This window comes from Conger conger, chromosome 10 (genome assembly GCF_963514075.1).
Source record: "Conger conger chromosome 10, fConCon1.1, whole genome shotgun sequence".
NCBI lineage: Eukaryota > Metazoa > Chordata > Actinopteri > Anguilliformes > Congridae > Conger > Conger conger.
In genome coordinates, this window is record NC_083769.1 from 35,067,708 (window position 1) to 35,095,484 (window position 27,777).

Here is a 27,777-nt window from a genome sequence, read left to right on the forward strand (position 1 = left end):
ATTTGATATGTTTATGCGCATGGAGGAACAAGGCTTTCAGTTTTTTTTTTCATGAACAATGATACTCTTTATCTTTAAGAGTAAGACTAAGTGAGGTTTTTTTTGGTCAGATAATTATATTTTCAGGTTCATCTCTAGTTTTAAATGTTTAAGTTGCTTGTGTTGCTGAGTGTAAAATACAGCTGGTTTTGACCAGTGTGGGAGAAATAATCCTGGTGCTTCTTCTTTACAACCAGAAATGAGGGACGGACTTGTGGTAATGTGGTATCATGTAGTATGCAGCGTAGGGGAACATGAAACGAGATGAGGCTTCCAGCTGCTGATTGTGGACAAACCCCCTCATTAAGTTGCCATTCGCCTGGTTCTCCCGTTTGACTCAATGTGCAGGAAATTGATTTTGGCGGCCGTTATCAAACACAGTCCACCTCCTGTGGGCAGTTGAGTAAACCTTAACAGACCCTTAGCCACCAGGGTAACATCGCTGTCAGGGGAAAATGTTAACGATCGTTGAGCAAACAAAAACCACCGAGCTTACACCTGTAAATTTAAAAGATCAGTGAGCTCCAGCACTAAGTGACCTGCAGTTCAAGTGGGCCAGACCTGGGGCCACCTCCATACGGGTCTACCTGAGCACACCTTCTACAAGCTGGAGATTCATCAGCCGCCTGCACGTTTGCAATTGTGTGTGTGTGCTTGCATGCATGTGTGTGTCATGGCATGCTTTTGCAGTGTGTTTAGCACATAGGCTCAGCTCTGATGCACTTTTCTCAAACAGCTCTTTGCCATTACTACCAAACATACTTCCTCCGCATCATTTGAGGTAGAATCCAATTCATTGAGTAGGCTTTTCAAAATTTGTGGCATATACATTTTTTATTTTTTTATTTAACTGTGCTGTATAGTATGTGTAAACTGTGTGAGAGGCAGATCCTTAATCAAAGGGGAAATCAGTGCAGTATACAGTCCTCAGTATACCATGTATCGCTGGAAAGTGCTGGCGCATTCATAAGAGTTTACAGGCTGTTGTATTTGTTCGGGTGCCAACATGGATGCTGTGTCTGCAGGTCGCTCTGCCTTTGCGCATGTCCTCTGTGCCTTAATTCTTAACCCGGGACACGGACCTGCACTGAACAGAGGTGTCAGAAACGCGTTGACCGGCTCTGGGCACGGTTGTCTGTGCACTCCATTGCTGGTCATCCCTGCCATCATACAGCACTGTGCACGTTCACTGATGTGAGTGCAGGGAAGCTGACACCTTGCCTGAGCATGTTTTATTTCTGGGTGTGTGATGAGTGTAAATGAAGGGACTTGCGGAGGTGTAAATTACAGCGCTGTGCGTCCCCCCCCCCCCCCCCCCCCCCCCAGCACGCTCACGGTGCTGCGCTGACCTGGGTGTGTGGAGGCTCCCTCAGGACCCATAACGCTGTCGGCGGCGGGGTGGAGACTCGCCTGGCCGTGCTGACTCTCGTCCTGTCGGAGAGGCCAGGGGAGGGGGTCCCGCATCCCTCCCTGACTGTGCTGACTCCCATCCTGTGAGAGACAGGACTGGCAGAGGGGCGGCCCGTGGGACCCCTCCCTGCTGGTCTCAGTGCCAGTAATGCCAGGCTGCCCACCCAGCCTTGGCCATGGGGAGCACTGGGGAGGGAGTGGGGGAGTGGGCACCCCTCCCCGCATTCGCTCCCCTCTTTTGGGAGAGACCAGGTTTGCAGGGCGGGGTGGCCCCCCCTCTTTCCTGCTGTCATAGGGAGGCAGAGGCAGGGTAGGGGCTGTGGGCTGATGGGTAGGGGAAATGCTGGATGGGGGGTGGAGTGGTGTAGTCAACACCCCCTTCTCTGTGCTGACTCTTATCCTGTCACCTCACACAGACCAGGCCAGGGGAGGGGGCACACAGTTCTCTGGCCTGCTATGGATATGTGAATATGGAATGTGGAATGTGAATATGGAATGAAACATCACCCGTTTTCAGTGTGTAAATGGCTTGAGCCATTTTAGCTAAACAGCCTGCACCAAATATCAGCAAGACAAATTTCAAATGAATGGCTGTAAAATGGGCACAGGTCCACACAGGAGACACAAGTGTAATTAAAAATTGAGCCATTAACGGCTGATCTCTGGGAAATCAGGAAGAAGCCCTAACCCATAGAGATATGACCTGGTTCAGTCTGCCTTTCCCCCGGTGTAGTCAGAGTACACGTATCACAGGAGTTGCAACTCACGGTTATGCGGCGTTCTGCACATGTTTTCTCAGCGGTAGCAGTGCTCTCTGGACAGAAACAAAGTGCAGGCCCTTGAAATGGCGTGTTTTGCTTTCTGTCTCTCAACATGTTAAAGTGTGTGGGGGGTTGGTTTTCTCCTGGTCACCCTCCCCCTGAGCTGTGAGAATACAGCCAGACCGCAGCCATCCAGACCACTGCCTCCCTCATGACCGCTGGATCAGCCTCCTCATTCACAGAGGTCTCGTGTAGCCTCACACAGCGTGCTGCTAAAACACAAAAAACCTCATGCAAATGAAAGAAACAGGAAAGAGGCCACATGACTATAATGATGAGAGACCAAAATGACATTTCACATACAGTGTTTATTGTAAGAAAACAATTGAACAAGGCTATTATTGGCAGGAAGTGGGAGCTAAACTGATGACACACTTTTTTGTGTGTATGGTTGTCAGCTCAGAGTTTCTCATCTAGTGCGTGGTCCGTCTTGATTTGACTACAGCCATGCTATTTGTTCTTGACCTTTGAAAGGATATCAACATTGGTTCCCGGTTATGATTTTCTTGTGTGCTGTATATGCTAGCTCATAGTTGTAGACCTCACTTAATTATGCTCCAAATCTGCCAAGATGGTGGTTTCATTTCCCTTAAGTGAGTTGATTGGGTCTGTAAAATATTCCTTAAACCACACACAGTAAAGTAAAATGGCAACTTTGTTGAGGCTTTGGAGGCATTTTCAGAGACATGAATCACCATCACCCCATCTTCAGCTTGGTGACTAATGTTTTGTGCTATTAGGAATGTGTCTAATTTTAGTGTCACTAAGTTCACACTGTGGTGGATAGTGTGATGCACTCTAAAAATCTTCATATAGATTTTAAAACTAAGGCATGCTCAAGTAAAGTATGCAAAGATAACATCTAGTTTCTTATGGTGCATATTCTGTATCAACTATGTTCTGAAGGATTGATTGACAGGTGTTTAATTTTATGTTATACTGTGGTTCAAGTTCACTTCCTTTTCTGTGTTTTTGTATAAGAACTGCTTTGTAATGCTTAGATTTTTCCACACTCCAAAAGCCAAAGGTCTGCAGTGCTTAACAAAGTTCAATAATGGTTACGAAAAAACCTCTGCAGATTGCCAAGCTATTGGACAAGATATAAATACTGAGTGCCCTCCGGTGAAAGTCTGGCTATGCGTCCTGTCTTGGCTATCAATCCATACTCCCCTGTGTGTAGACAAGCCTGTTATTTTTGCTTCCGTGCAAAGACTACTCATAAACTTAATGGCAGTTTCAGCCAAAAATTGCCATGTTTTATTGCGAAAAATCAATACCAGTTCAGTATTGTTGTTGTAAAAAGAATGGAATAGCTTTTTGTGGTCAAGATGGTGAACTCAAATGGAAAGTGTTTCTGTGCTATTTATGCATTTTCTACTCTCAACACTATTTCACTTCCCACCCAGTTTAATTCTGCCCTCCAGACAAGATACACAATGTACTGTAGATGTAAGAGATATGCCATGAGGTATTCTAGGTGTCAGTGCCTGCCAGCTTTTGTCTGTAAAAATAATCGCAGACATCTTCTCATTTCCAAGTGTGCTATTTTTTAACCTTGTAAAGCTTAAGAATGATTCAGCATAAATCCATTGCTGTCTGCACCCTTCTTCTCCTCTTGACCCCAACAATGGCTCAAGATTAGTACTTCACCTCATAAAGTACCCTAAAAATGCCCTGGCCTGCCTCCTTGTGTTTGCAGGCAGCGTCTTGTAAATAATTTAGAGCAACCAAGAGCTCATGGCGGCAGACTGTGTCATTTCCGCTCCTGTGGAAGGCTGTGAGGAAGGGTGTGATTATGTCTTCACCAGCAGGGTGTGTTCATGCAGGAAGTCAACGGTGGGGGAGTCGCGCTGTTCGACAGTAAGCAGCTCTGAGGACCTGATAAAGACGCTGTGCTCGGGAGTCGCCCTTAAAAAGGCACGGCCGATGCAGACGGTCTTCTCTGAGACGTCTGTTAATTCTTGTGGATATTCTGTGCTTCTAGCTTAAATAAAATCCAGGCTTGATGTTTTGTGGGTTGCAAACTGGCTATTCATTTGAGAAAGACTGCCTTTTTTTCACTGGTAACATCATGATGTGAGTCAGGTCGGTCTCCTGGGCAGCTTGCTGAAATGTTGTTCTGTGGCAGTGTTTGGTTGAGTCTCTCCTCTCCTTCCTCCAACCGTGGCAGTCACTGACTCTGGGGGGAAAAAAACAGACAGTCCTATTTTTAACTGCCTCTGTCCTACATTTAGTTTGATGTTGGACTGCAATTTTCCTGTAATTTCCCATTTCTCTCTCTTTGTGTACTAATACTGTTTTCATGTTACTTAGACCTGCTTAGTTTGAACTGTTTCAGGGTAGGCCTTAAGACATTCACAGAAATGTCTTGAATCCTACCCTGTTAATCTCTTGCAGCCTGTAAAATAGTGCGGCTTAATTTGTGAAGCCGCTTTTGAAGCGACCTAATTCAGGGAAGGAGTTGGTTAAGTGCTCTTGATTTTGATCATGAAATCTTTATGTAAATGTGAGTAAGTGGAAAGGCTTGACCACAGTTGGAAAACCTTTTCATTTTACAGTACTGTATGTGTATTTGGTATCCCCCCCGACCCATTATAGCCAGAAGCTCTCAAAAGCATAGGCAATTTCGACCTGCCTCACTTTCCTAATATTCCCATTGGCCAGTGTTCACACACGTGTCCGTGTTTTCTTAAACATTGCCTTATTTGAAGATGCAGCCAGTGGAGTGGTGATGATCCCAGCTGCAGCTGTTCACCGTCACGTCTGGGTGCGGAGGTGTTGGAGGTTCAGGCGGCAGACAGGGCCTCACTCACAGGCCTCACCTAAGCATTTCCCCTGAGATATTCACCTCAGCAGTTACGCTTTCCATTACAAAGAGGGATTATTTCAAATCTCACTCACAAATGTAGTGAGCTGTGTGACACCACAAAACCAGTACCGCCTCATGTGTCCCCTGCCTCGCCCTGACACCCTGCCTGCTTTTGGTTTTGTTTGCACTGTGTCCTTGACCTTTGAACATGTTTGCTACCCTCATGTTAAGTATTGTCTTAACACCACGCCTAGCACCTTATACGGTTTATTAGAATCTAACTTCAAATGACACTCAGATTTCTGTGTTCAGGCTAGATTTTTCTGTGGGTACTTTGAACAGCATTACTAAGCTGCTATGGTACTGTATGCATTAGATAATGCAAGGTTTCCCTCCCAGTGTAGCTGGTACAGTGACAGCCCTTTCAGAAGCCTTTTTGTGCCGGTGGCCATGAAACCATTGGTATCCCAAAGGTGGGTCTGATTACTCTGTCTGCTGCTCTGTAATGAAGGAGGGTCTCATTACTCTGTGTGCTGCTCCTTAATGAAGGAGGGTCTCATTACTCTGTGTGCTGCTCCTTAATGAAGGAGGGTCTCATTACTCTGTGTGCTGCTCCTTAATGAAGGAGGGTCTGATTACTCTGTGTGCTGGTCCTTAATGAAGGAGGGTCTCATTACTCTGTGTGCTGGTCCTTAATGAAGGTGGGTCTCATTGCTCTGTGTGCTGCTCCTTAATGAAGGAGGGTGTAAAGCACATCACGGCAGGACAATAATTCTGTGTCGCAATGTGTTATGCGTAAAAATGGCAGTTCTTTTTTTTCTTTTTTTCCCCATTTTCTCCAAATGTGGTTGCCGTTTATGCCCTCCTTTGAAACACTGCTACGACCCTGTCCCCTGGCAGCCGGAAAGAGCTCGACACGTCTTCTTCCGGCGTCGGTGTCTCGAGCCCTAACCATGATTCAGAGTGCTTTTGTACACGCCGATCCTCCCTGCCCAATTACACCGCTCCCTCAAGTGCCGGCTGTACTCGGCTTCGGAACACACTCTGCTTCGGAACACACTCTGCTTCGGAACACACTCGGCTTCGGAACACACTCGGCTTCGGAACACACTCTGCTTCGGAACACACTCGGCTTCGGAACACACTCTGCTTCGGAACACACTCGGCTTCGGAACACACTCGGGTTTCGGAAACTGATGCCTGCATCAGGGTCCGATACCTTAGCCGTGCGCCACCGTGCCACTGACAGTTCATTTAAAAAATAATTTAATTCTGTTTTCATTTCTTTCAAATATTTGATTTATAGAAGCTGTTACGCTCAAAGGGCTTACTTACCTGCAGGTGTTATTTAATAATTGGGTCTATTTGAACCAGTCGTTCCAGACAGTCAGTGTAGGCTGATTTTTCCAGGCTGATAGAGTACGAATTTCATATGTATATTTCCACCACTATATTTATTCATATTTCCCCAGCCTAGTACTTAGAGTGGAGCTCAGTGGTGTGTGCTGGCGAGTGCACTTTTCTTGTTAAATGTGTGCTCAGGTAAGACTAAACACTTGGAGGTGTAATTTGCAGGGTTTTCTTAATCTATAATTATCGACTTCTCATTGAGGGTAAATTAAAAGACATACAGTAATCAAGGTCTGAATATTTACTAGCCCCAGTGCTGTCTGCAATTAAAAAGCCCCTTTGGCTGCTGAGCTACTTTCTCATCTCATCTGTGGTATTCCTTTGGAGATAGCTCTGCTTTCTGGCCTCTCATCCAGCTAATGCAGATCCACTGATAATCCAGGCTGGATTCAGGCCTGGAATTTAGAAATATGTTAGAGGATGGTTTATTGTGTTTTCAGATTTTTTTTATGTTTTAATTATTTGTAGATGAGGTTTGCTAATCCTATAGTATACAAATACTGTACTTTACCACAAATCTGTCAGGGTTTTAATTCCATTGGTTAGTGTTATGTTTGTCCATGTTTTCCAATATTATGGAAATTAAATCATGTTCATGTGCTTATCTGTCGTATTTTTTTCCAGATCTCAGTGTTTCAGGTTTACTTACAATGTATAGTGCGTACACTTTTTCTAAATGTATATACTTACCCCAAAAATAGAACTATCATTTGTTTATATTTATTGTTGTAATTTCGTTTATTTCACCTTTTAAGGCAGATCAATGAAATGTCCTGGAGGACCTGTGTGTATTGTAAAAATGATAATAGACTGTACCATAAAGATCTGTGTTGCTGAGTGACTGTAGTGCTTTTCCTCTGCTGTATCAGTCTGAAAGGAAATGTAAGGTGGCTCTTCTTAGAAGACCAACATGTACTGGCCAGTGTGGAAATAGACTTCAGAAAAGTGACAATGACCAGACTACAGACCCTTACTTGGGTGAAGGGAGAGACTTCCAGAGGCAGGCCCAGCGTATGCTTTAATGACAGGCTTCAGCAGGGCAGCTCTCTGCCAGCCGCTGACAGCCAGTTTAGTGGAGGTGGGGTGGGAGGTCAGTCACAAGAGGAGGTCTGAAAAGAGAAATGACAGGGCAGCGCACCTCAGGGATGTGAACTATGCAAGTCATTAAATGCTCACTCTACGTATCCATAAAGAGCAAGTTTTCTACCTCTTCTGATGCAGAGACTCCCACCCTGGTTCAAAGGCACCCAGTGGATCCCCAACATTAAAAATGGGCTATGCATATATATATTTTTTTAAGGCTTCATGTTTTAAAAATATTTTCCCAAATATGTATGTAGTTATTATGTATCAATTCTGGCCAGAGAACTCCCAGGAGTACGTAAAACCCCCTGTTGGAAACCCAGGATATGGAAAATTACGTGCACACATAAAGTCACTTTTTGTGACACTTAACTTCTGTTTTACAGTGTTGATATGTCCATGCCTGGCTTACAGCTTTTCATCAAAAATGAAAATTATAGTCCACTGGCCTGTTTATGTTGGCTCTGTCACTGCGGCCATGCACTGAAGTCCACTGCACGGAATCACATGGCGGGAAGCAGGCGGCAGCAGTCCTGCATTAGAGGACAGGACACAGGCTACTCAGTCTCTCAAAAGGGGGAAATTCGATATCTGGGTTGATCTTCTGCTTTGAAGGGCATCGCGGCGCCACTGTGATTATTGTGACCATGCATGTGGGTTTCTGGGCGGAATAAATAGAAAGGTAGGGCACGAGGTGTCTCTTTTCACAGAATGTACTTACATACAGATAACGTGGAACTTAGGAGGAATAGCGCCTTGAATCTGCTAAAAATATCTCCTAATTGGATCTCATAAAAAGATAACATTTAGTTTCACATTCTGGAGCCACTGCCTCTTCCGTGTCTTCAGGTATGTTGTCTTTCTGGGTTTATTGTTGACACGTTTTTTCTTTTTGTGGGAGTGCAAAGGCCCTATTGTTGAATGGCCGTTATCACCAGGAAGGGCAGACGAATCAACGAGTTGCGGCAGGAAGTGGAATGAATATTTCATTAGTAATGATAGGGAGTTTTCAGCTTGCTGACTCATATCATTGTTGAAACCCCTTGGTGGGAAGACTCCAGGAATTATTACGCTAGCAGTTAAATTTGATTTGTCTATAACTCCATCAAACTGCACTCAAAGTGAACAATGTTTGGCAAAGCGTTTTACCTTACATCTAGGCCTATACACGTATAGCACTGTGTTCTACACAAATAACGTTCTTCTTTGATTTTATTTGATGCGCTGCTTTCATCTGCATCGCACGATTACAGCTTTATTAATCTCATCTCTTATATGCGCGGACAGATGAATGCCGTTTTCTTGTTTTCCCCCACTGTACTGTGCAGATGAGCGGCATATGAAAAGGAAGCTATTCCTAGACGTGGTTTTTGATGAGATTTAACCCTTTCATGTGTTAAACATTCATCGTCAGATGTATCGGTTGGAGGCACGTAGAGCAGGTTTAGTAGGTATGTGTGCGCTGGGCAGGTGCAGTCTTTCGCTCTCGTGACGACAGGTGTTTCTGCAGTTCCGCTCAGCGGGATCCTCCCGGTGCATAGATCAGGAATAGAACGCCTCTGAATCACTCAACTCCGAACACGGCTCAGAATTGATCGCCAACGGCTAAGAGCAACTGGGCTGTATAATTTAGGGATTGAATTAGAGAAGGTAGATCTTGGCACGGTGGTAAGATGCTTCATTTTCTTTTGCAGGCGGTTTCATGCGTTCCAATAAGTGTATGTCTTTTGTTCATGCAACTTGTTGACATTACAGTTCTTGTTAAATGTGTCCGGTTACAAGATTATGAGCCGCCAAATATAGCATGCTAGATTTCGTACACGAAATGCATGCAACACATTCGGCGTCCCAGACAAGATTGGCGTTGACGACAGTACTGCATGTAATGAAACATGGATTTGGCGCTTTGCTGTCATACAGTACACCTCAGTATCTGCATGTTTCTGTTGACAGTTTTAAGGTTTGTTTCCATGGTTACAACAGATTTCTGTGAATGGGCACATTGGAGTAAACCAAAGTCCCCTTGCTTTTTTCTGCAGTGATGTTGGTTATTGCTTGTGCTGTCCTGATCTGTTCATTGTAACATGTTCCTGTGTCAAGCAATGCCCAGCTATTTGGAAGAAATACATCAGTATGGTTGGTTGTGATGGTGTCAGCCTCTTTTTATATGATGAGTTGAATGTATAGTTAGGTATGCTGGGTTAAATGGAGAATCAAACTCGTAGTAAGGGTTCAATCAACATTTCTAACTTAAAAATTAAAAGCAAATTGTTCTTTCCTTTCACACAATTTGCCAAGTTCCTAAAACCCACCAACTGAATTTGTGAAGAAAAAGTGCATTCAAGGTGTGCATTCAAGATCAGAATTTATCGTGTCTTAATAACAGCCTGCTCATGTGCAAACATTTAAAATTAAATGAAGCTAACAACAAGATTGTATTTATTGCAGAAATACAAGATTTTGCCTCTGGTGTTATCAAAATGAGAGAGGTACAGAGCTCATGTGGGTGGGGATGTGTGTGGCTTGTGCCAAATTCAAGTTGATTTTACAAAAGTGCTTTTGGAGGCTGGAGGCTGCTGCCTTTTGTCTCACCGTGTCTCGCTCTGACTGATTTGCATTCTGGGGCGGCGACTTTGTACAGTAGAGTTTACTTAGTCCTTACTGAACACTGCTGTGCTCTAAAACGACTTTGTCAGAGTTCATAAGTGTAGGGCTGTGTGTAGAATAATGGGATTTCATAACAATGTTATAGCATATATATTTGTTCTCATTTGCACGCACACTCAACGCAGTACACAAACACAAAATATGCTTTGTAGTTTTCACACACTTTTGGAAAACAATTCTAGCTTCAGCTGATATATAATGCTATACAGTGGACATATGTGAAAGGATTATATATATTATTGCCTCTGTTTAACATGGCCTTTCATTAGTTGGAGGTTTTTCATAAATATTACTAAATTTTCTTGAATTTTGGAAAAAGCTTCATGTCTTCAAAGGCATTGCCCACATACTGAGTTATCCGATTCAGAGGTGTTAGATGCATCTAGTTAGGAAGCTCTCAGAAAATCATTACTGCAGTTCATATCCTCAGGCACGGCTCTGAGGTATTGATTGTGCACTGCTCCCATTGCAGAGCCTGATAAAAGCATTTTTGGATATAGCCACTTATATAAAACCCTTTCACTTCACTTTGCAGGAGCCAGTGTTTGATTCTTGTCATATTGCCAATTGCTGAGGAGTGAAATATATTATTATACTGTCTATTGTGTATTTGACTGCAATTTTATATACTTGTTCTTCAGGTTTGACTATTTAGATTTAGACAACAAACAGGATTAATTTCTCTTTGCACTCCTCTATTCACATGTGAGGTGCCTAAAGGAGCCCTCTTGATGAAACCAAATTTCTCCAAACAGGCTGATTCCAGAGAATGTGTTGAATGCAGCGAGCACACACACAGTCAGCTTTGTTTGGGCCCTCTATTTTAAAAGTTTCTAGTGGACACCTTTTAGTAAATGGCAATAAAAAGTAATGAAAAATATTTGGGGGATGATGACCTATGGGCAGATTCAGGTTTTAATAAAAATGTGAAGTAATATTGAGATTTCCCTGTGATTGAACTTTGACCTCTGCCGGGCACTGTGTTGTACTAATGGCCTCCTTCTCCCTCCTCCAGCAGAGCTCCCTCCCTCCACCGTACAGACTGAGTGTGGACCTGCAGACTCCCTGCTGCTGGGAAGGATTGCCGCCCACCCCTCCAGACCATGTCACAGCCATCTGACTGGCAGGCACTACTCCGAGCCTGCCGCCCCATCGAGGAGGCCCCCCGTACAGAAACCCCAAGGTACTCCGCCCTCCAGTTCTCCCTCTGACCTCGTCCCCCTGCTCAGATCCCCCCCCCCCCCCCGCTCTGTACAGACATGCATTAATCATGACTTGCTGGCTCACCTAGGTGTGTGATTATGTATGTTCTCCAGGCACAGCTGGGCATACAGTGTGCTGCAGCAGCCTCATTTGGTGTTTTCCCGTGTCAAAAGAACACCCCCCACCCCCTCAAGCCAGTGGCTGCTCCTTGAAAGCTTTCTGAAAGTCTAGTTTGCATAGCTCATTAGAGGCCATGTCACACAACGCCAGAGGGCTGTGATTCTCCACGGATCAGACTGTTGGATGTAGTATCTGTAGAGGGAGGAGCTACTACCCCCCCTCCCCACAACACACACACACACACACAGACACAGACACGTACACTCACACACAATGCTTTGAGGTGGGATAAGACTCTGTGTGACTACTATATGTATTCCATACTGCCACACAATGCTGGTTCCATTTTCTGTTCTCTTTTCTCACCATGATGTATGCAGGTGGAAATTAATATATTGCATCCATAGCTACCGTCTCTTTAAATTAAATATCCACCGCAGGATTATCTTCAGCATAACTTCCTTTAAGACTGCTTCGTGTTGGCCTTTGTATGGTTTTATTGACTGAACATTGTTTTTTTTATCTTTAAAGTCATTTTCTTTAACAGTAAATTAAACTATATCACGAGAGTCTGTAACTTAGAAACTCTTAGACCTCTTTACAGAATCCGTTTGCCTGCTCTCTGTAAATGCATAATTAGTTTACACAGACTGAGAAGGAGGAAGTGAAGAGAAAACCCTGAGTGTCAGTGGAGGAGTTCCTGTCGTGTTCATCTTTTCAAACAGAATGTATTGAGAAGAATGGTTGTGGAAAAGGCTGAATGTGTAGACTAGAGTATGTCCAGCAAATGCAATTTTGCTCTGGCCCTGCACCCATAAAAAGAGGACCTTTGCTCAATGTGACATTGACACTTCTGCTTGTGAGGTTTTTTTTTCTGTGCCTCTGAAACCGCAGTGACTTACACACGCACACACACACACACGCAGCAGCATCCTGTTGAGAAACGAGGAAGCGGCTCGGCACATACGCACTCTGTTGCAGCGCGCTGGCTGGAACGGCGAAGTGCCTTGGCGATCCTCGTCCCTGATGCCCCTCTGGGTATTTCTCTAACATTCCTCGGTGTTGCGCGGAGCTGGAAGGATGGAGGCGTTCTCGCTGGGGTCCGGCCCGGCTCGTGCCTGAGGAAGCGCAGGGTTGGTGCTGAAGCCAGGGAGGGCTCACCACATCTCTCTCTTCCCCCACAGTGCCTCCTAAACCGCCACACCTGCTCGGACAGGGGCCGGATAACAGGCGCAAGTGGATCCCTCCCGCCCCGTCTCGGCCACTGCCCGCCACCCCACCCAAGCCCAGCAAGACCCCCACCCCTCAGGGGAGGGGGGAGGAGAAGGAGTCTGCCAAAAGTGTCTGCCTCCTCATCGAGAAATTTGAAAACTCCAGGTAAACAGGCATTTTGTTTTTAGACTGTTGTGTTAAAAGCTGCATCTCGTGAGTATCTATTTTCATGTGTTATCACTGGGAGTTTGGAACAGTTGCATTTGTCCATTTTATGTTAATATAAGTCTTTAGCATTGTATTTAGTTTGTGTTTTCATGAATTAATGACATTTTAAAATAATTTACAGATAAGACTTGCAATGAATACTGTGGATTTCATGTGCATTCATGGCTTTTAGGCGGTGTAATGGTGAAAGAGATGAATGACACTGGATGTTTGATTAGTTCTATAATAACTCTATAATCCTTAGCACTGCACTCTGGGTTATTGCCATCAGAAGTACTTGAGGAGTAAAATTGTATCAGCCCTATTAGAGCTGAATAATCAGTTTTCATAATTCTGGAAGTCCTTCATCTGAGTTTGCTGCCCTGCCATAAAAATAATAAATCCGTGGTCACTCACATGCAGAACATGTAGCTTTTGGATCAGTGTGTACATTTTTGTGTTGTAAAATCTGATCTGTCATGAGCATGTGTATAGACACTTGCCTTAGAGGCTCAGTCATCAAATTAAAGCACCCAAATGCGCTAATGGAGGTTATGTAGAGTTCAGCACTCATTTCTTGTGCCCTAAAACATCATGTCTTGGGCCTTGCCTCCTGAATGATGGACAAAGAATTGTACTAGATTGAGCCACACTGATGATAGTAGTGCTTAGACTGTCTCTGCCCTTAAATTATAATTATTATCACTGTGTCTGCGAAAAAAACATCTGACCAGATATTACCAAAGCTTCCGCATCAGGTTACATGCTCATAGACCGTTGCATGTTGGCCTGATTTTAGGTCCGAAAGGTTTAATGAAGTGGTCTGAAAACAATGTTTATGGGGACATTGTTGTTGACTCAATTCAAATGGCTCATGGTTTACTGTAGGAATGTTGTGTATTGTGGTTCACAACATCCATCCACCACCAGTGTGTCACAAAAGCTTAGGTTTTGCCAATAGTTGTGTGACTTCATGGAAAATTTCATTTTCATGGACCAGATATTCGTTGTTTATAGTTTCACCCCGAATGTCATACTACAACATCAACAAGCCCTACTTCTCTTCCCACTGCTACTGACTCTTTCCACTACTTTTAAAGACAACACAATGCATACGTTACCCCCCCCTCCTCTCTTCTGTTCTCCCGCAGACTGCAATGGCCTCTTGTATTTGCATGCACATTCCTTTGATGTAACGTCCTCTTTTCAATTCAGTGGGGTGCATGCTAGCATTCATTTCTTTTTTGAAGTGCCGGTTCTTCTTTTCACTCTGCCTTTCACTGGCTGCAGTGTACGGTTAATGCGTGATGCAGTACTGTGAAACTGGTGCTGCTGGTGTCCAGATTGGAGCCTGATTGACTAGAGGAATTACAAATCAACAATGTGTCAAGGAATAGCCTGCAGTCAGACTAGAGCCCGGTCAGGATTCTGTGGGGACACTAGAACAAGTTCTTAAATAAGCTTGGTGTGTTTTATAACTTCCTTTCCTTCCGCCCCCAGAGTGCCAATACTTGGTGTTCCCTGGAGAGCTCAGCTCCACCTGTCCCTGAGTATGGACACTGCACTGGACCCCGCCGAGCCCCCAGAGACGCGGCTGGGGACGGGGGACTCCTCCGACGCCTCCCTGGGAGATAAACTTGCACTTAGCGTCTCGGACAGGATGGGCGATGTCACAGACCTCTCCGGGTTCGGCGCCCTGCGAATCGACGGCGTGGGGGCCGCGGTTGCCGGGGACGAGCGCGGCGGGGGTGCCGGAGACGGCGATGGCACAGAGGGCTCCTGTGAGCTCAATGACAATCAGGCCACGGAGCAGAACGGGAACGGGAAAATTCCCAACAGGGACAGCGGGATCGACAGCCCGTCCTGCAACGTGGAGGGAGAGGTGTTCCCCAACGAGGACGCCATCGACGAGGAGGACCAGAGCGTGACGGAGACCGAGACGGAGCTGGAGAGCGAGGCCAGGGCCGCCATCGGCATGGGCAGCAAGAGAGACTCCACGCAGGACGAAGACAGCGACATGGACGAGGGCAGCAGCGGGGAGCAGGAGGGGACAGAGGGGCTGAAGAGCGAGCAGCCCAGTGAGTCGTCCAAGGTGAGTCTGCAGGCTCCATGTTCCCTCTCCTGCTGCTTGGCCTGGAGGCTGGAGGGCCTTACCGTGGAGCTGTGGTGACCTCCGACCCTCTGTGTCATGAGCTGAAGGTGACGCGAGCGAGGCTAGAGCTTGGTGTAGGCCTATGGGGAAGCTGCGCCTGTGATAGATCTGTTATATCTGTCTGGCCCTTTATAACACCTCTCCTTACAGCTGGCCCTATTTTACTTATTTTATATTGTTATAGTGCGCATGGGACACTCACACAAGACCATGGTGAAACCATTCACAGTTATGATGTGTTTCACAACCCCTTTAGACCACTGTGTTTGTGCTTGTTGCAATTGTTGGCTGAGGGAAGTGCAGTCTTCAATTTACTGTCCTTACACAAGATCTAATTTAACTTTTGTTAAACGCAGTTTTATCAGTGTTATAGTCAGAAATGATCTGATTGGCACTAGTGGTTCAGCCTCTCAAAGGGACACAATGGAAAGAAGTCAAGTTGAATCAATATGGTCAACATCAAGGCCAGCTACCTTGGGTGATGTAGGTAGAATATCTTAATACCTCATTGATACTTCAATAATAATGGTAAAATTGGAACACAGCAATGTTTATATATGTGTATCCGTGGAAAATGCTTTGTGAAAACTGTTGTGCATACTACTGTGTGCTTTGCTCAATTTCGTACTGCATATGTGTGATGCTAATAATAAAACCAAGGCAGGTTTCAACTGCATATTTTTGTTGTAGTATGATGAGTAGAATTTCTTTAAAATATGATTAGCAGAAATTCTTTCAAAGATATTGACATACTGGCCTACTGGTATTACTCCAAATAAATTTGGAGTTGTGCAGTCCGCAGTTGTAGATGCATTGTACAAGGTTGTAAGGTTTTTTTAAATCCATGATCATTAACTTTTATGGGTAGGTCCTGTTTAATGTTAACCACTGTAGAGTGATGCAAATGAACCGCCCCCTCAATGCTGAAAGACTTCCATACATTAGGGGCTGGAATCATGGGCCTAATATGTGTCATTCTGTTGCATTTCACACAGTAGAGGGTAGATTTAGCTAGATATGCTATTGCCAAGCATATCCGGTTGGAAGCCAAGCTAAGCCTTGTAGTTACTGTCCATGTGCTGTGTATTAGCACTAGCTGATATGGGGTCCTTGCCAGTTTTCCCTTTCTTCCTGATCCTGAGGGGGACATCTGAACAGGAAAGCTCTTGTGACACAAGATTATTTTTTTTGAAGGGTTGTGCTGCCTTCGTTTGACATGCTCATTTATTTTTGATGACACCACAGTCACAGAGGAAGTGGTTTGGCTTTGTACTGCACAACACTGAAGCCTAAGCCATGACAGTAAAATATAGACAAGGTAGAGAGGGATATTTATGTTGCTGCGAGTGTATTTGTGTTGCTGTGTGTGTGAATTTAAAGATGGCCGCATCTGTCTCCAGTGCTAAAGTGACCAAACTTTACCTTAGGTCAGATAGTCTGTTTCATCGCCTCCTGTTTCCTCCTACACTCTGCTACTGTGTGCTTCTGACCGACGTTGCAAAACCCGACCCACACACACCATTTTCTTATTGCGTAAAGTCCCCTGGTATTTCTCCGTCTTGTTCAGTTTTGACTTTTTTTTTTAATTATGTGATTCATTCCCATTGCTTCCCCTGAAATTAAAGGCAGTATAGTATCTATGTTGTGTGATGTTGTTTAATGTCCCATTAGTTTGTATTATAGTTTTTTGTCAAATGTGAATTTTGAGAATGGGCCATTGGTTAAAAAAAAAACTTCAGTCAATCCACGTATTGTGGTGTATTAGAAACGTTCGTTATTGTTAAGACATCCTGGTGTGTTTCCTAAACACAAGGCCACCCACATTACACAGCATTCTGTCATAAAACATTGACTTACAGGTGCACTTCAAAGGTGCCCAGATATTTATATTAACATAAAACCAAGGAGGGTTTGCTTGGAGCGTACACTTATTTATAAATATTCCAAGGTTCCAAGCAAATATTAGATGTACATAACTCACATAACTGACCATACTCAGTACTACTGACTGACAACTGTCCTGTAATTAGGGTTACTGCGATCTTGTACAGTCTGTAACCGGCTGAGGCAGCTAACTGCTGGAGTAGAGCAGCTCATGTACTGATGAAATGCAATGACAGTGTGAGGTCCTCTGCTATGGCCTTGCTGTGCCAAAATGTGTTAATGCTGTGTGTGTGTTGGCTTGGGGTTACAGGTTATTGCATATAAGGGTATTAGTGTACCTACTGAGTTCATAGTGTTGGGCCGGTGGATAAGTTACTCTGTTCTTCCCCACAGTGCTCAGAGTCCCAGAAACTCCTCAACATTGCCAGAGAGCTCCTGCAGACAGAGGAGGCCTACGTCAAGAGGCTCCACCTCCTGGATCAGGTATGAATTCTGTTTCCTGGTCAGTCGTACATATACATGCACACATACTATGTATATGTTTGACTGGAATTACAGACACATGTACACGAATATGCGTGACATCAAGAGATTGGAATTACAGACACACTCACAAATATACTGTATATGACATGAAGAGACTGGAATTACGGACACACACCCATACACAGGACACAGGCAACACTTCTCCTGGCCCGGCCTTGTGGCATGTAGGCAGCTTTTGTTTCATGCATCTGGCCCAAATAAGCAGCTCACGTGTTTGCTAGTAGCATTTCTCATCGTGATAAGCACTAATCTGGATTTAAAGCCTTACCTCCGTGACCCGCAGGAAATGTGCTTTCTCCTAAACGCTGGATTAATTACTGTACTGCACAGACTTTAATTACTGTAAGCGGGACGCCCCAAATCCTTTGTCTGCTTTTCTACTCTCCGTTTTTTTGGAATAGATTCTGTCTGGATTTGCCCTTCCGCTTGGTGTTAATTGCACATTCATGTTCAAACACAGGTGATTTCTCCATTGAGGAAACAAAGGGACAGTCATTTTCACTATTTCTGTCAAATGAACATGAAAAATGTAGTACATTTCTCATGTGCAGTCACATATGTAATTTACTATCCGCTGCCCTTTCAGTATTTGCATGACATACCGTAGGTCACGATGAAAAATAGTTTGAGGTGCTGTAGGCCAGGCTGCAGACAGGGAGGACTCCTGGGACCCTGTGTCCTGGGCCAGACCCAAGGGGCCCAGCATATGGACTGTCATTTTTTATTTGTTGCAAAATAGATTGGAGGTAGCCCTCCAAATATATTTTGTCCCAGGCCTAAGCATTCGTAGCTGCAACCCTTGATGTTGGCGATCAATTTTCAAATTCACTGCCGGTATAAGAGCATAGTTGTGCATTGTTTCTTTTTTATTGTCCAGCGTCCATCACTGCCCTTTGCATTGGCATACATAGTGCAGAGTGGAAACCAGGGAGGGCTGGGATGGACCAAGCGAATTATGAGAACATGGATTAATGTTTTCTGTCACCAGGATGGATTTCCTTCATATTGATCCCGTTGAGGCCGTCTCTGAATCTGGAAAGGGGGGGGGGTCTCTCCACCTGCTAGACATCACACTGTCAACACTACTGTTCAGTCTTAAGGAAAATACCCACTTTAAAATGTATTATTCTGACATTATTCTGAAGGGTTTCCTTGAGTTCCGTGCGGGCTTGCGTGTTTTTTGTACTGTGTGCAATAAAAAGTTTGTGTGTGGAAGCTGTGGCAAGAAGCCACTCGTTGGACCTGGCATTGATTCTGGCCATAAAAAGGCTATTCCTGCTCCGCAGCACGTATGAACTCTCCCTGGAGCCTCAGCCAGCACTGCTGCCACAGCTATGACTGATCGTTTTTTAGATCATAAAACACGTATTTGCACATTTATAGTGGCTTGTCCTCCATGATCACACAACCTTTGGTGAATTTGATTAAGAAGAGGGCTGAGGGCAAGCCTGCAATTGCATGATTGACCGAAGTAGGTTAAAAAATGTCAGGTTAATCGTTCATCAAATATTCCCGGAAATACACAAATGAAAATACCCCCTGCAGTGATGGTCTAATTCTGTATGTTAGGCAATTTTGACATTTTTGAAAGATTTTTTCAGGATGATGGTGCATTTTTATTTTTTTATCCTAAAAAAGAATACTAAACTGCAATTGTAAAACTATTGAGCAAAGTAACTCTCTCCGCCCATAGTAATTTTGACCTCTAGTCACCACCTCAACCTTTGCCTTGGACATGATGTTGACTGTAGTCACGAGAATGATGTTAGTAGTACACACACCTCAACGCTCCACAGAACGTCTGTGTAAAATTATTTGCCATGCAACATCATGCAATTTGGCACAAAACAAGTTTACAAAGTTTCAGTCATGATTTTTTTTTCCCCACTTTAGTTCCTGTGAAAAGGAGATAATGTTATAACTAAGTCACTGGAAGCTGGTTGTCATGCCTTAACTGGTCCTGGACATTGAGCTGAGCAGTGCAGTAGTGCTCGGTTAAATAAGGGTCATTAAAACTTGTTCAAAGGAGTGGTCCTGTTATATGAGAACTCTGGGGTTAAGGTGTGTGATTGCTAACCTGTCGCTCATTCCCTCCCTGACTCTACAGGTATTTTGCACTAAATTAACAGAAGCTGGAATTCCACACGACGTGATCACTGGAATCTTCTCCAACATTTCTTCCATATATTGCTTCCACGGCCAGTTCCTCCTTCCGGAGCTGAAGACCCGGATCACCGACGAGTGGTGAGCGAGCCTCGGGCCTAAATGCCAGCCACCACCGGCAGAACCAGCGGCAAAAAACTCAATTTCCCATGACAGCAGCAGGCCTCTAGTTCATGCCGGCCGCTTCTCCTCCATCTGGCCACGGTGGCCTCGGCTGGGTGTTTTGAACACAGAAAGCTACATCGGCTGTGATGGAGTGTCAGTGAGGGGAGAGTGCCGGAACGGGTATTGGCTCAGCCCAGGAGAATGGAGGCTTTATCTCCCTCCGTCATCTGCTGAGCTGATATTTACTACCAGCGTCTGTGGGCCATGTTTGGCTCTGCTGTGTAGTGTCAGGGACTGTTTATGGGAATGAGCAGGCAGAAGGAACGGCCCCCGCCCAGGATGGCCTGTGTTACCAGGGCTGCAGTTTATGGTTTGCTCAGATCCTCTCAGGGCAGTGGTTAATTCACAAGGCTCTCTGTGTCCAGCAGCGTTAATGAGCCAACATTTCACTCAAGGCTTCTGTGCTTAATGAGCTTCATGAAAATATTGATAGAATGAGAACTTGCACCTCATTTTTATCCAGTTATGATTAATGATATGATTCATGACCTTGGGTACACCTCTGTAGTTTGTGTTGTATGAATAACACAACTGGTTATGAATAACGAAAAATAATTTATGTGTGTTTATTAAGTCAGCAAGTAAAAAAATATTTTTTATTCATTTTTATTTTAACCGGTGTGTTTAATTTATAAGAGGATGCATGTGGGTTTGAATGTTTTGGTCTTGAGCGTAAATGTGACTTCAGCTGTGACAGTTATTGCACGTAAATAGCCCGATAAAAACAGAAACATGACTTGCCTTCTAACCTGGCACACCACAAGAGCAACAACTCATCCGGTCCAAATAGGCAAGCAAACCATAGTGCATAGAGACACAGTAATTGACAGTGCAGAGTAAATGCAGATTTTCTTGATGCTGTAAGCATACAGCCATCCCCACATCCGTGCTCATTATGAGGAAAACAGTCAGCTCCTTGCTAAATAGTTTGTAAGCATATGCTATCAGTTAGTTAGTTTAATTCAAGTGAAGGTCTATAATGTGTGTGTTTGTGTATGTTTGTACACACAATATTTCTGCCACTAGTTTGTTAGTTATTTAAGTGATCATTTGTGAGTGGCAGACGATTATATGTTTGATTTGATAGTTAAGGTTTTGCAGCTAGCGTTAATAGTTTTTCCCCTTATATAGTACATGGGAATCCTCCATAACCTGGTTGAATGCACGTATCACAATGTATATTGCTTCCAATTGTGGACACAGATCGTACTCACCAGTGACTAAAAATGTGTGAATGTAAACATTTCTATGGCTCTTGCGAAAGCTGTTGATGTAAGTGCTATTTTCCTGTCTCAAAGGAACTCCATCCCTCGTATTGGGGACATACTCCAGAAGCTGGCCCCTTTCATGAAGATGTATGGGGAGTATGTAAAGAACTTTGACCGTGCCATGGATCTCGTCAACACATGGACACTGCGGTCCTCTCAGTTTAAGAGCGTGGTTCAGAATATCCAGGTGAGAGTCTACAGTGTGTGTCTTCGTGTGTTTGTCTGTGCGCGTGTGTGTATGCGTGTGTGTGTGTATGTTTCATGTGTGTGTGTTTGTGTGTGTGAGAAGCAGAGAGAGGGAGACGAGGGCTTGCCATAGTTTTTAGTGTAGGCATCTGGACATACTCTCATACTTTGTACAAAGTCAAAGGACGCCATCAGTAATCAGAATATTTTTTCCCTTCTCCACATGCAGTACTGTTAGGTTATTAGACTCCCACTGACACAGATTGTTGATTAAATCTCTCAGCTGGAAAGCTTGAACAGCACTATGGAAGTAAAATCTAATTGTTTCCAGGAACTGGGGTGTTTTATTTACCAGAATGTTTTGTGGGATGGACATTTAATTGTTGTGATTAGTAGCAACAGTTTTGACAGGGACTGCATTTTAAAGCATTTGGAGCCTTCATAACCATTCATAAGTCATTATTTATTATTATTATTTTAACTGCATTACTGCAATATTATCGGAGAATCTATCTTTTTGAGCACATAATTATTTTAATATATCTATTATCAATTTGTTTTCTAGATAATTGTGTAGTAATACATATAGGTTGTGTGGAATTATAGAGAACCATATATAAATTCTTATCGTTGCTCTTTTTGCGAAGCATAATCTGTAATCCACAATCTTTTAGCACAAATAATATATAAGTGTGACATGAGATGTAAACGTTTCTGCAGTAATGTGCATTACATTTCAAGTACAGTACTTCTGTGTTTACATGGTAAAAGATTCTTCAGGACCTTTTCTATGTCCTGAGTGTCACAGAGTGTCACAGCACCTTAGGTCTTTCAGTAGAGAATATAAGGGCCATTTTGTTCTGCCATATGAGTACACCTGTGGGATGAAATTGACATATGTTTATGCTCACAAAGCCATCCACTGACCAAAAGTAGAATACTGTTGGAAATGAACTGCATTCAGTGATGCAGCTTTGTGTTAGTCCGTATGCCTGTATGTGAATATGTGTGTGTGTGTGTGTGTGTGTGTGTGTGTGTGTGTGTGTGTGTGTGCATGATGGGGAGAGAGAGAGAGCACGAGTGTGAGTATGGATCAGGTGTGCTTGTGTGTGAATACGTGTCGTGTCCTTCTGAACGCATGCTATGTTCTGTGCTTGTGGTAGTGGTAGAGTGGCTCAGAGCTGAGATAGTGCTTATCTCCACACAGAAACAGGATGTGTGTGGGAACCTGACTCTGCAGCACCACATGCTGGAACCCGTGCAGCGCATACCGCGCTACGAGATGCTCCTGAAGGACTACCTGAAGAAGCTGCCTGACGATGCGCTCGACAGGAAGGACGCAGAGAGTGAGTCTGCTCTGTCCAATCAGCGCTGCTGCATGGAGCTACCTGACCAATGATGTGAAGCCTGCGGAGCTAGTTCAGGCAGCCCCCCTCACATGATGCTTAGGTCTAATGGGAGGGGCTATATAAAGCGCCAACCTTACCTGTTCAGGCCCTCGCTCATTTTTAGTCTTGATATGTTTGAATTTTATTTTTTTGCACACTCCCCATGAAGTTAGTACACTCCTGTACAAGACTATTTCTCTCTCTGATTCTGTTTCTTACTGTAAAGCCTGCTGCTTCACTTGAATTCTTCTCACGTTGTGCCATCATATCGGTCCTCTTATGCCTAGTTCTTCTTTCTGGTCAGGTTGTAGTTCCTCCATGGTTGAAACCATCGACTGTAAAACACTGTATAGGCGACACCATTTTCCCCCCTTGTTCAAGGTGCAGCACAAAGCCTAGTTAGTCTTAGTATAATTGAGGGAAATAGTTTGATCTTGGTTCCGCCTATTTTTTGAATGGCTGCAGCTGTGGGAAAAACATATTTTCTCTGGTAGCTCTCCTGTTGGGCACTGTTGTCAGAAATGTCAGTAGGCATTTCAGTTTCATTATATTTTAAATATACTTCCATCAACTGAGCCTTGGTTACCTTTAGCCTGTTTTCTACTGTATATTTATAAACCCTACAAAGGGAAAGGTAGCCATGTAGTAAAACCAAAAGCTTGTTTTAATGCTATAATGTTTGCCTTATCATAAGTCAAGTTTGCCCTGGTTATCTTTACTTTACAAAGTAATCACAAGTAAACCTTTTAATCAAGTTTAGCTAGATGAATCAGCCCTCAATCTTGATACTTTTTCAATGCCAGTATATACAATGGTCGTTAAGGCTGTATGTCTGTTAAACATTTGTCTCCAGTATGAAATCTTCTCACTTTATTTTTTAACGGTGATTCTGAGGCACTGTCCCATGATGACTGTACCTTCTGCAGCCCTCCTTGCAGTGTGTTTTGGGCATCAGGTGCTGGGTGTTTTGAAGGGTGTAAAATGGATCCTGCCCTCCTCCTCTCTGTTACAGAGGCCCTGGGGCTCATCTCTACTGCAGCCAACCATTCCAACGCTGCCATCAGGAAGATGGTGAGCTGAGCGGACGTCACCTTTTCCTGCACCTATTCTGCTTTCTATTTCCCCCGCAACGACTCTCTCTCACTTCTCCTTGCTTATTCTCTCTTCCTATGTCCGCCTCTTTCAAATTCTCTTTCTCTTCATATTTTGTCTGTGTTTGCTGTGAGGTCAGTCTGTTCCATGTACACCCTGTTCTTTAAAGTAGGGGCATCTCTGTGCAGCTTGTTTATTTCCTCATGACTTATGTAATGTCAACTGGTCTGCACGGCGTGCCGATTCTGTCAGTTTTGTCAGTGCACAGGCCCTTGTTACTCATCACAGAGTGCGTTTCTGCTGGCAGCTGAGGGCAGGAAGTGCCGTTTCCTGTTTCAGACAATGCCGCAGAACGATGGCTGTCTCTACATTGGCCCTGCTCCCCTTCTAACACTTCCCTGTCTCTCTCTAATGCTTATTAGGAATGAGCTTTCCATGTCAAATACTGTAGACTACCACTATCTTGACATAATTGATTCTGTATTGTCTGCAGTTCATTTGTGCAACTGCAGCCTCTACTTTAAGAGGATCTCAGCAACTTTTTATAAAAATAATGATGCCAAATTCTCTCCTGGCAGGAGAGTGGGCTGCCTTCTCTCATATCTCTTAAAAGACTGATGTATTTTTCAGGAGAAGATGAACAAGCTTCTGGAGGTGTACGAGCGACTCGGGGGAGAGGAGGACATTGTGAATCCAGCCAATGAGCTCATTAAAGAGGGTCACATCAAGAAGATGTCAGCCAAGAACGGCACAGCCCAGGACAGATATCTGTATCTGGTGAGCTCTTAAGTAGCCCCACCCGACTGAGACAGTCCCGGTGTCAAGCTTCACGTCATTAAAGTTGATGTGTTTAGTGTAGCTCATTCTCCCCCTCTCTCTGCCATGTCACAACTGTACGGCTTTTAGTGAGTGAGTGCCTTGGATGTTTCAGTCGGTAGAGTAATGCTTCTGTTGTTTATTTATTTTGCTGCCAATCTGTCAGGGACACTGTAGTTTAAAGCACAGCTGACATCCCTGTTCCCTGGCTCCTGTCGGATAATGTGGGAGTTCCTGGAATGTGCTCTTTCTGTTCCATTAATGGATTGTAAATCAGGGAAAGAAAATAACCTTTTGTTCATTGGCCGCAGTGCATCTCAAAATCCACCAGCCAATTTTAGCCTGTTTAGAACAGCCAGGGCCTCCAAGTGACGGGTACTTATCTGCCACAGTGGCTGGTGGAGTAGACAAACATTTTAGCCACAGATCAAATTTAGCAGCATTTGGCGGGTGTTAATTTACCACCCTGATTGTAAAGATAGCCCCTAATTTCCAGTGTCAGTGTGTGTTCATCTGTTAAGCTTTCGCAGAGCCACTTTCATGATGTGGTCTGAACCTAGTCTTGTGTGGTTTCTCTCCCTCACAGTTCAACAACATGGTGCTGTACTGCGTGCCAAAGCTGAGGCTGATAGGGCAGAAGTTCAGTGTCAGAGAAAGGATTGACATCGCCGGCATGGAGGTGATTCTCACACTTACATTCTCACATTCACAATATATTTACTCACTTTACAGTGTTGGCACTGGTTCTTCAGAACTTCCTTCTTCACGCTGTCTTGTTTTGCCTAAAGTCTTTGCTTATTGTCTTAACATTTTAGGTCCAAGAAAAAGTTAAACACAACTTGCCTCACACGTTTGCCATCATCGGGAAACAGAGGTCTCTTGAATTACAGGCCAGGTAGGACAACCGCCAAAACCGTCTGTAGTCAGATCATTTGGCTGCTGAAGGGCAAGTGTCCCATGTGTGTTCATGGGAATTGTGCTTGTAAAATGTGGCTAGCAAGTTGGCAGTATGTAGGCAAAACAAGGAAGAGTAGTCTTATGATTTGGCACATGACTAGCCATGCAGTCAAATATAGCTTCTTTTGTTGCAACTAAGATGTTTGATCGTTCATAATTTCCACTTGGTGACTCAAGATTCATGAACTGCAGGCTCAGACTGTGAGTGTGTGGGGGAGGTCATCGAACTGTCTGAGGAATAGAAATGCAAAACTACTCAAAAATACAAAAATTTAAAGCTAAAGGAGTTTTCTTAAAATTAGTTTTTTTAATGGGGAGTGAACTTGCAGCTCAGATTGAATGCAGACCTTAATCTTCAGCACATTTTCATGTATTCTCTAAATGTGCTTGCTTCCTAGGACTGAAGAGGAAAAGGGAGATTGGATTCAGGTAAAAAAAGAAAGACATTTGCTTCATACTTCTCAGCCGAGTAATGACGCACTTTGCTCGGTGAAAGGCGTTATCACATTTCTCTAAAGCCCTGGTATTGAGACGCACAGCTCGCTGGTTAGAGGAAGTGGAATAAAGGGGGGATTGAGAATCCTGGAGGCGGCTGAGCTGGAATGCAGGGGCTGGGGAGATTTGGGAGAGCCTGCCCGCACTTGAGCTTCTCCCCGTATTGAGGGGCAGACAATGGCGGCTGCTGGCGTCGGCCGCAGGGGTCCGGGCGGGTGAGGGGGGAGGCCCGCCAGCTCTCTGCGCGCAGGCCGCTCTTCAATGCCCCTCTTTGTCCGGCGGTCCCCTGTGAGGGCCCACGACTGCGGCCCTCTCTCCAGGCACCGTCCCCTGGGCACATTCAGCAGAGCGTGTGCCTCAGGTGCCAGGCTTGGGTCGGCCTGGCGCCACCAGAACACTTCAATGAAGAGCTGGGGGAAAACACAACTCTGCCTTTTTTTGGTAATTTCAATGGAGAGGTTTTCACTGCTGTGTGTGGTATGGTGGACCTACAAAATACCATTGCTCTTCAGCCATCACTTATAAATGTTTTTATATGAACAGCAACTGGCAGGCTTTATTGACATTTTAGCATGTAACCAGTGGAACCAGTACAATGCATACATGTGGGGGAGAAACTGAAACTGTAATTCAGTTCATATAGAGAAGGGGGGCCTTATCCTTCCTTCTTCTGACAGGTAATCTTGGCCACCATCGAGAGGCATAAACAAAACAGCGAGACGTTCAACAAGGCCTTCAACAGCTCCTTCTCACGGGAGGATGAGCAGCTGCCTGAGTCTCCGGTAAGAGCCCCATCCACAGCTCATGGTTTTAATGTATCACCAGGCCAGCTTACACACTGCTATGCTTAAGTTTCTATCAGTCAGTAGACCTACAGCCTGTTTTTCCAACATTTTCTAATACTGCATTATTTCGATAAGGATAACATTAGTAATATTTATGTTTTGTCAAAATATACGATTCGTCTATCTGGTCAATCAGCTTCCACCTAATTTCAGAGAATCTTTTTTGGTTGTAAAGTGCTGCTGTGCAGTCCGGTCAATACTACTAATGTGAATTTTGCCTGAGATTTGGGTTGCATCACACCTGATTTCAAGACATGCTTCAGGGACCTTATTTTAAACAAAACCAAGCCCCTCCCACAGGCCAGTGTAGGTGGGGTTCTCTGCCAGTAAGAAAGATCCAGAACCCACAGCTTTGTATAATTTGTGCCCTTACCTGGCATTAGCTGAGTTAATAGTTGTACAGTAGTTACCTAGACATCCCCATCAGATCCTGGGTGTTTGTGGTGTGCTTCAGTTGTGGAATGGAATTATTTTAAATAATTCCTCTGTCTGGTTTTGTCTGTTTTGATTAATGAGACTCCCAGCTGCTGCTCTTTGTCTTTGGGTGCTAGAGCACGGTGCTCAGATGGAAAACATTTGTGAAAGTACACTATTGTATAAATGCTAGCCAGGGCCACCTGATAGCCTGGCCGTTGCCTGTCTCAGTACGCTGTGTTTAGGGCCAATTTGGATCAGTGGTGAAAAACTGTACTGCTTTCCCAGACGATTATGCCCTAAGAGCAAAGCACAGCATGTGTAAATATTTCTTATGGATCTGTTTTGACCTACTTAAGCTTAACTAGACTTGGCCAAGGGCCACAATGCAGAAGACGTATCGGTGAGTTTTTTCACTGGATTGC

General features: G+C 44.3%; 1 protein-coding gene across 2 annotated transcripts in view; it reads left to right on the top strand.

Moving 5' to 3' along the window:
- fgd (faciogenital dysplasia) overlaps nucleotides 1-27,777 on the top strand; it is a 54,106-nt gene that overhangs the window by 18,272 nt on the left and 8,057 nt on the right. The window contains exons 2-14 of one of the 2 annotated variants that reach the window (XM_061257583.1): nucleotides 11,255-11,422; nucleotides 12,747-12,939; nucleotides 14,482-15,073; nucleotides 17,411-17,500; nucleotides 19,671-19,807; nucleotides 21,190-21,346; nucleotides 22,553-22,691; nucleotides 23,746-23,804; nucleotides 24,456-24,602; nucleotides 25,228-25,320; nucleotides 25,457-25,536; nucleotides 25,997-26,027; nucleotides 26,771-26,875. In XM_061257583.1, coding sequence (XP_061113567.1) covers nucleotides 11,255-11,422; nucleotides 12,747-12,939; nucleotides 14,482-15,073; nucleotides 17,411-17,500; nucleotides 19,671-19,807; nucleotides 21,190-21,346; nucleotides 22,553-22,691; nucleotides 23,746-23,804; nucleotides 24,456-24,602; nucleotides 25,228-25,320; nucleotides 25,457-25,536; nucleotides 25,997-26,027; nucleotides 26,771-26,875 — 1,991 coding nt within the window. The remainder of the gene's footprint in view (nucleotides 1-11,254; nucleotides 11,423-12,746; nucleotides 12,940-14,481; nucleotides 15,074-17,410; nucleotides 17,501-19,670; nucleotides 19,808-21,189; nucleotides 21,347-22,552; nucleotides 22,692-23,745; nucleotides 23,805-24,455; nucleotides 24,603-25,227; nucleotides 25,321-25,456; nucleotides 25,537-25,996; nucleotides 26,028-26,770; nucleotides 26,876-27,777) is intronic. The other variant, XM_061257584.1, reaches the window with a different exon arrangement.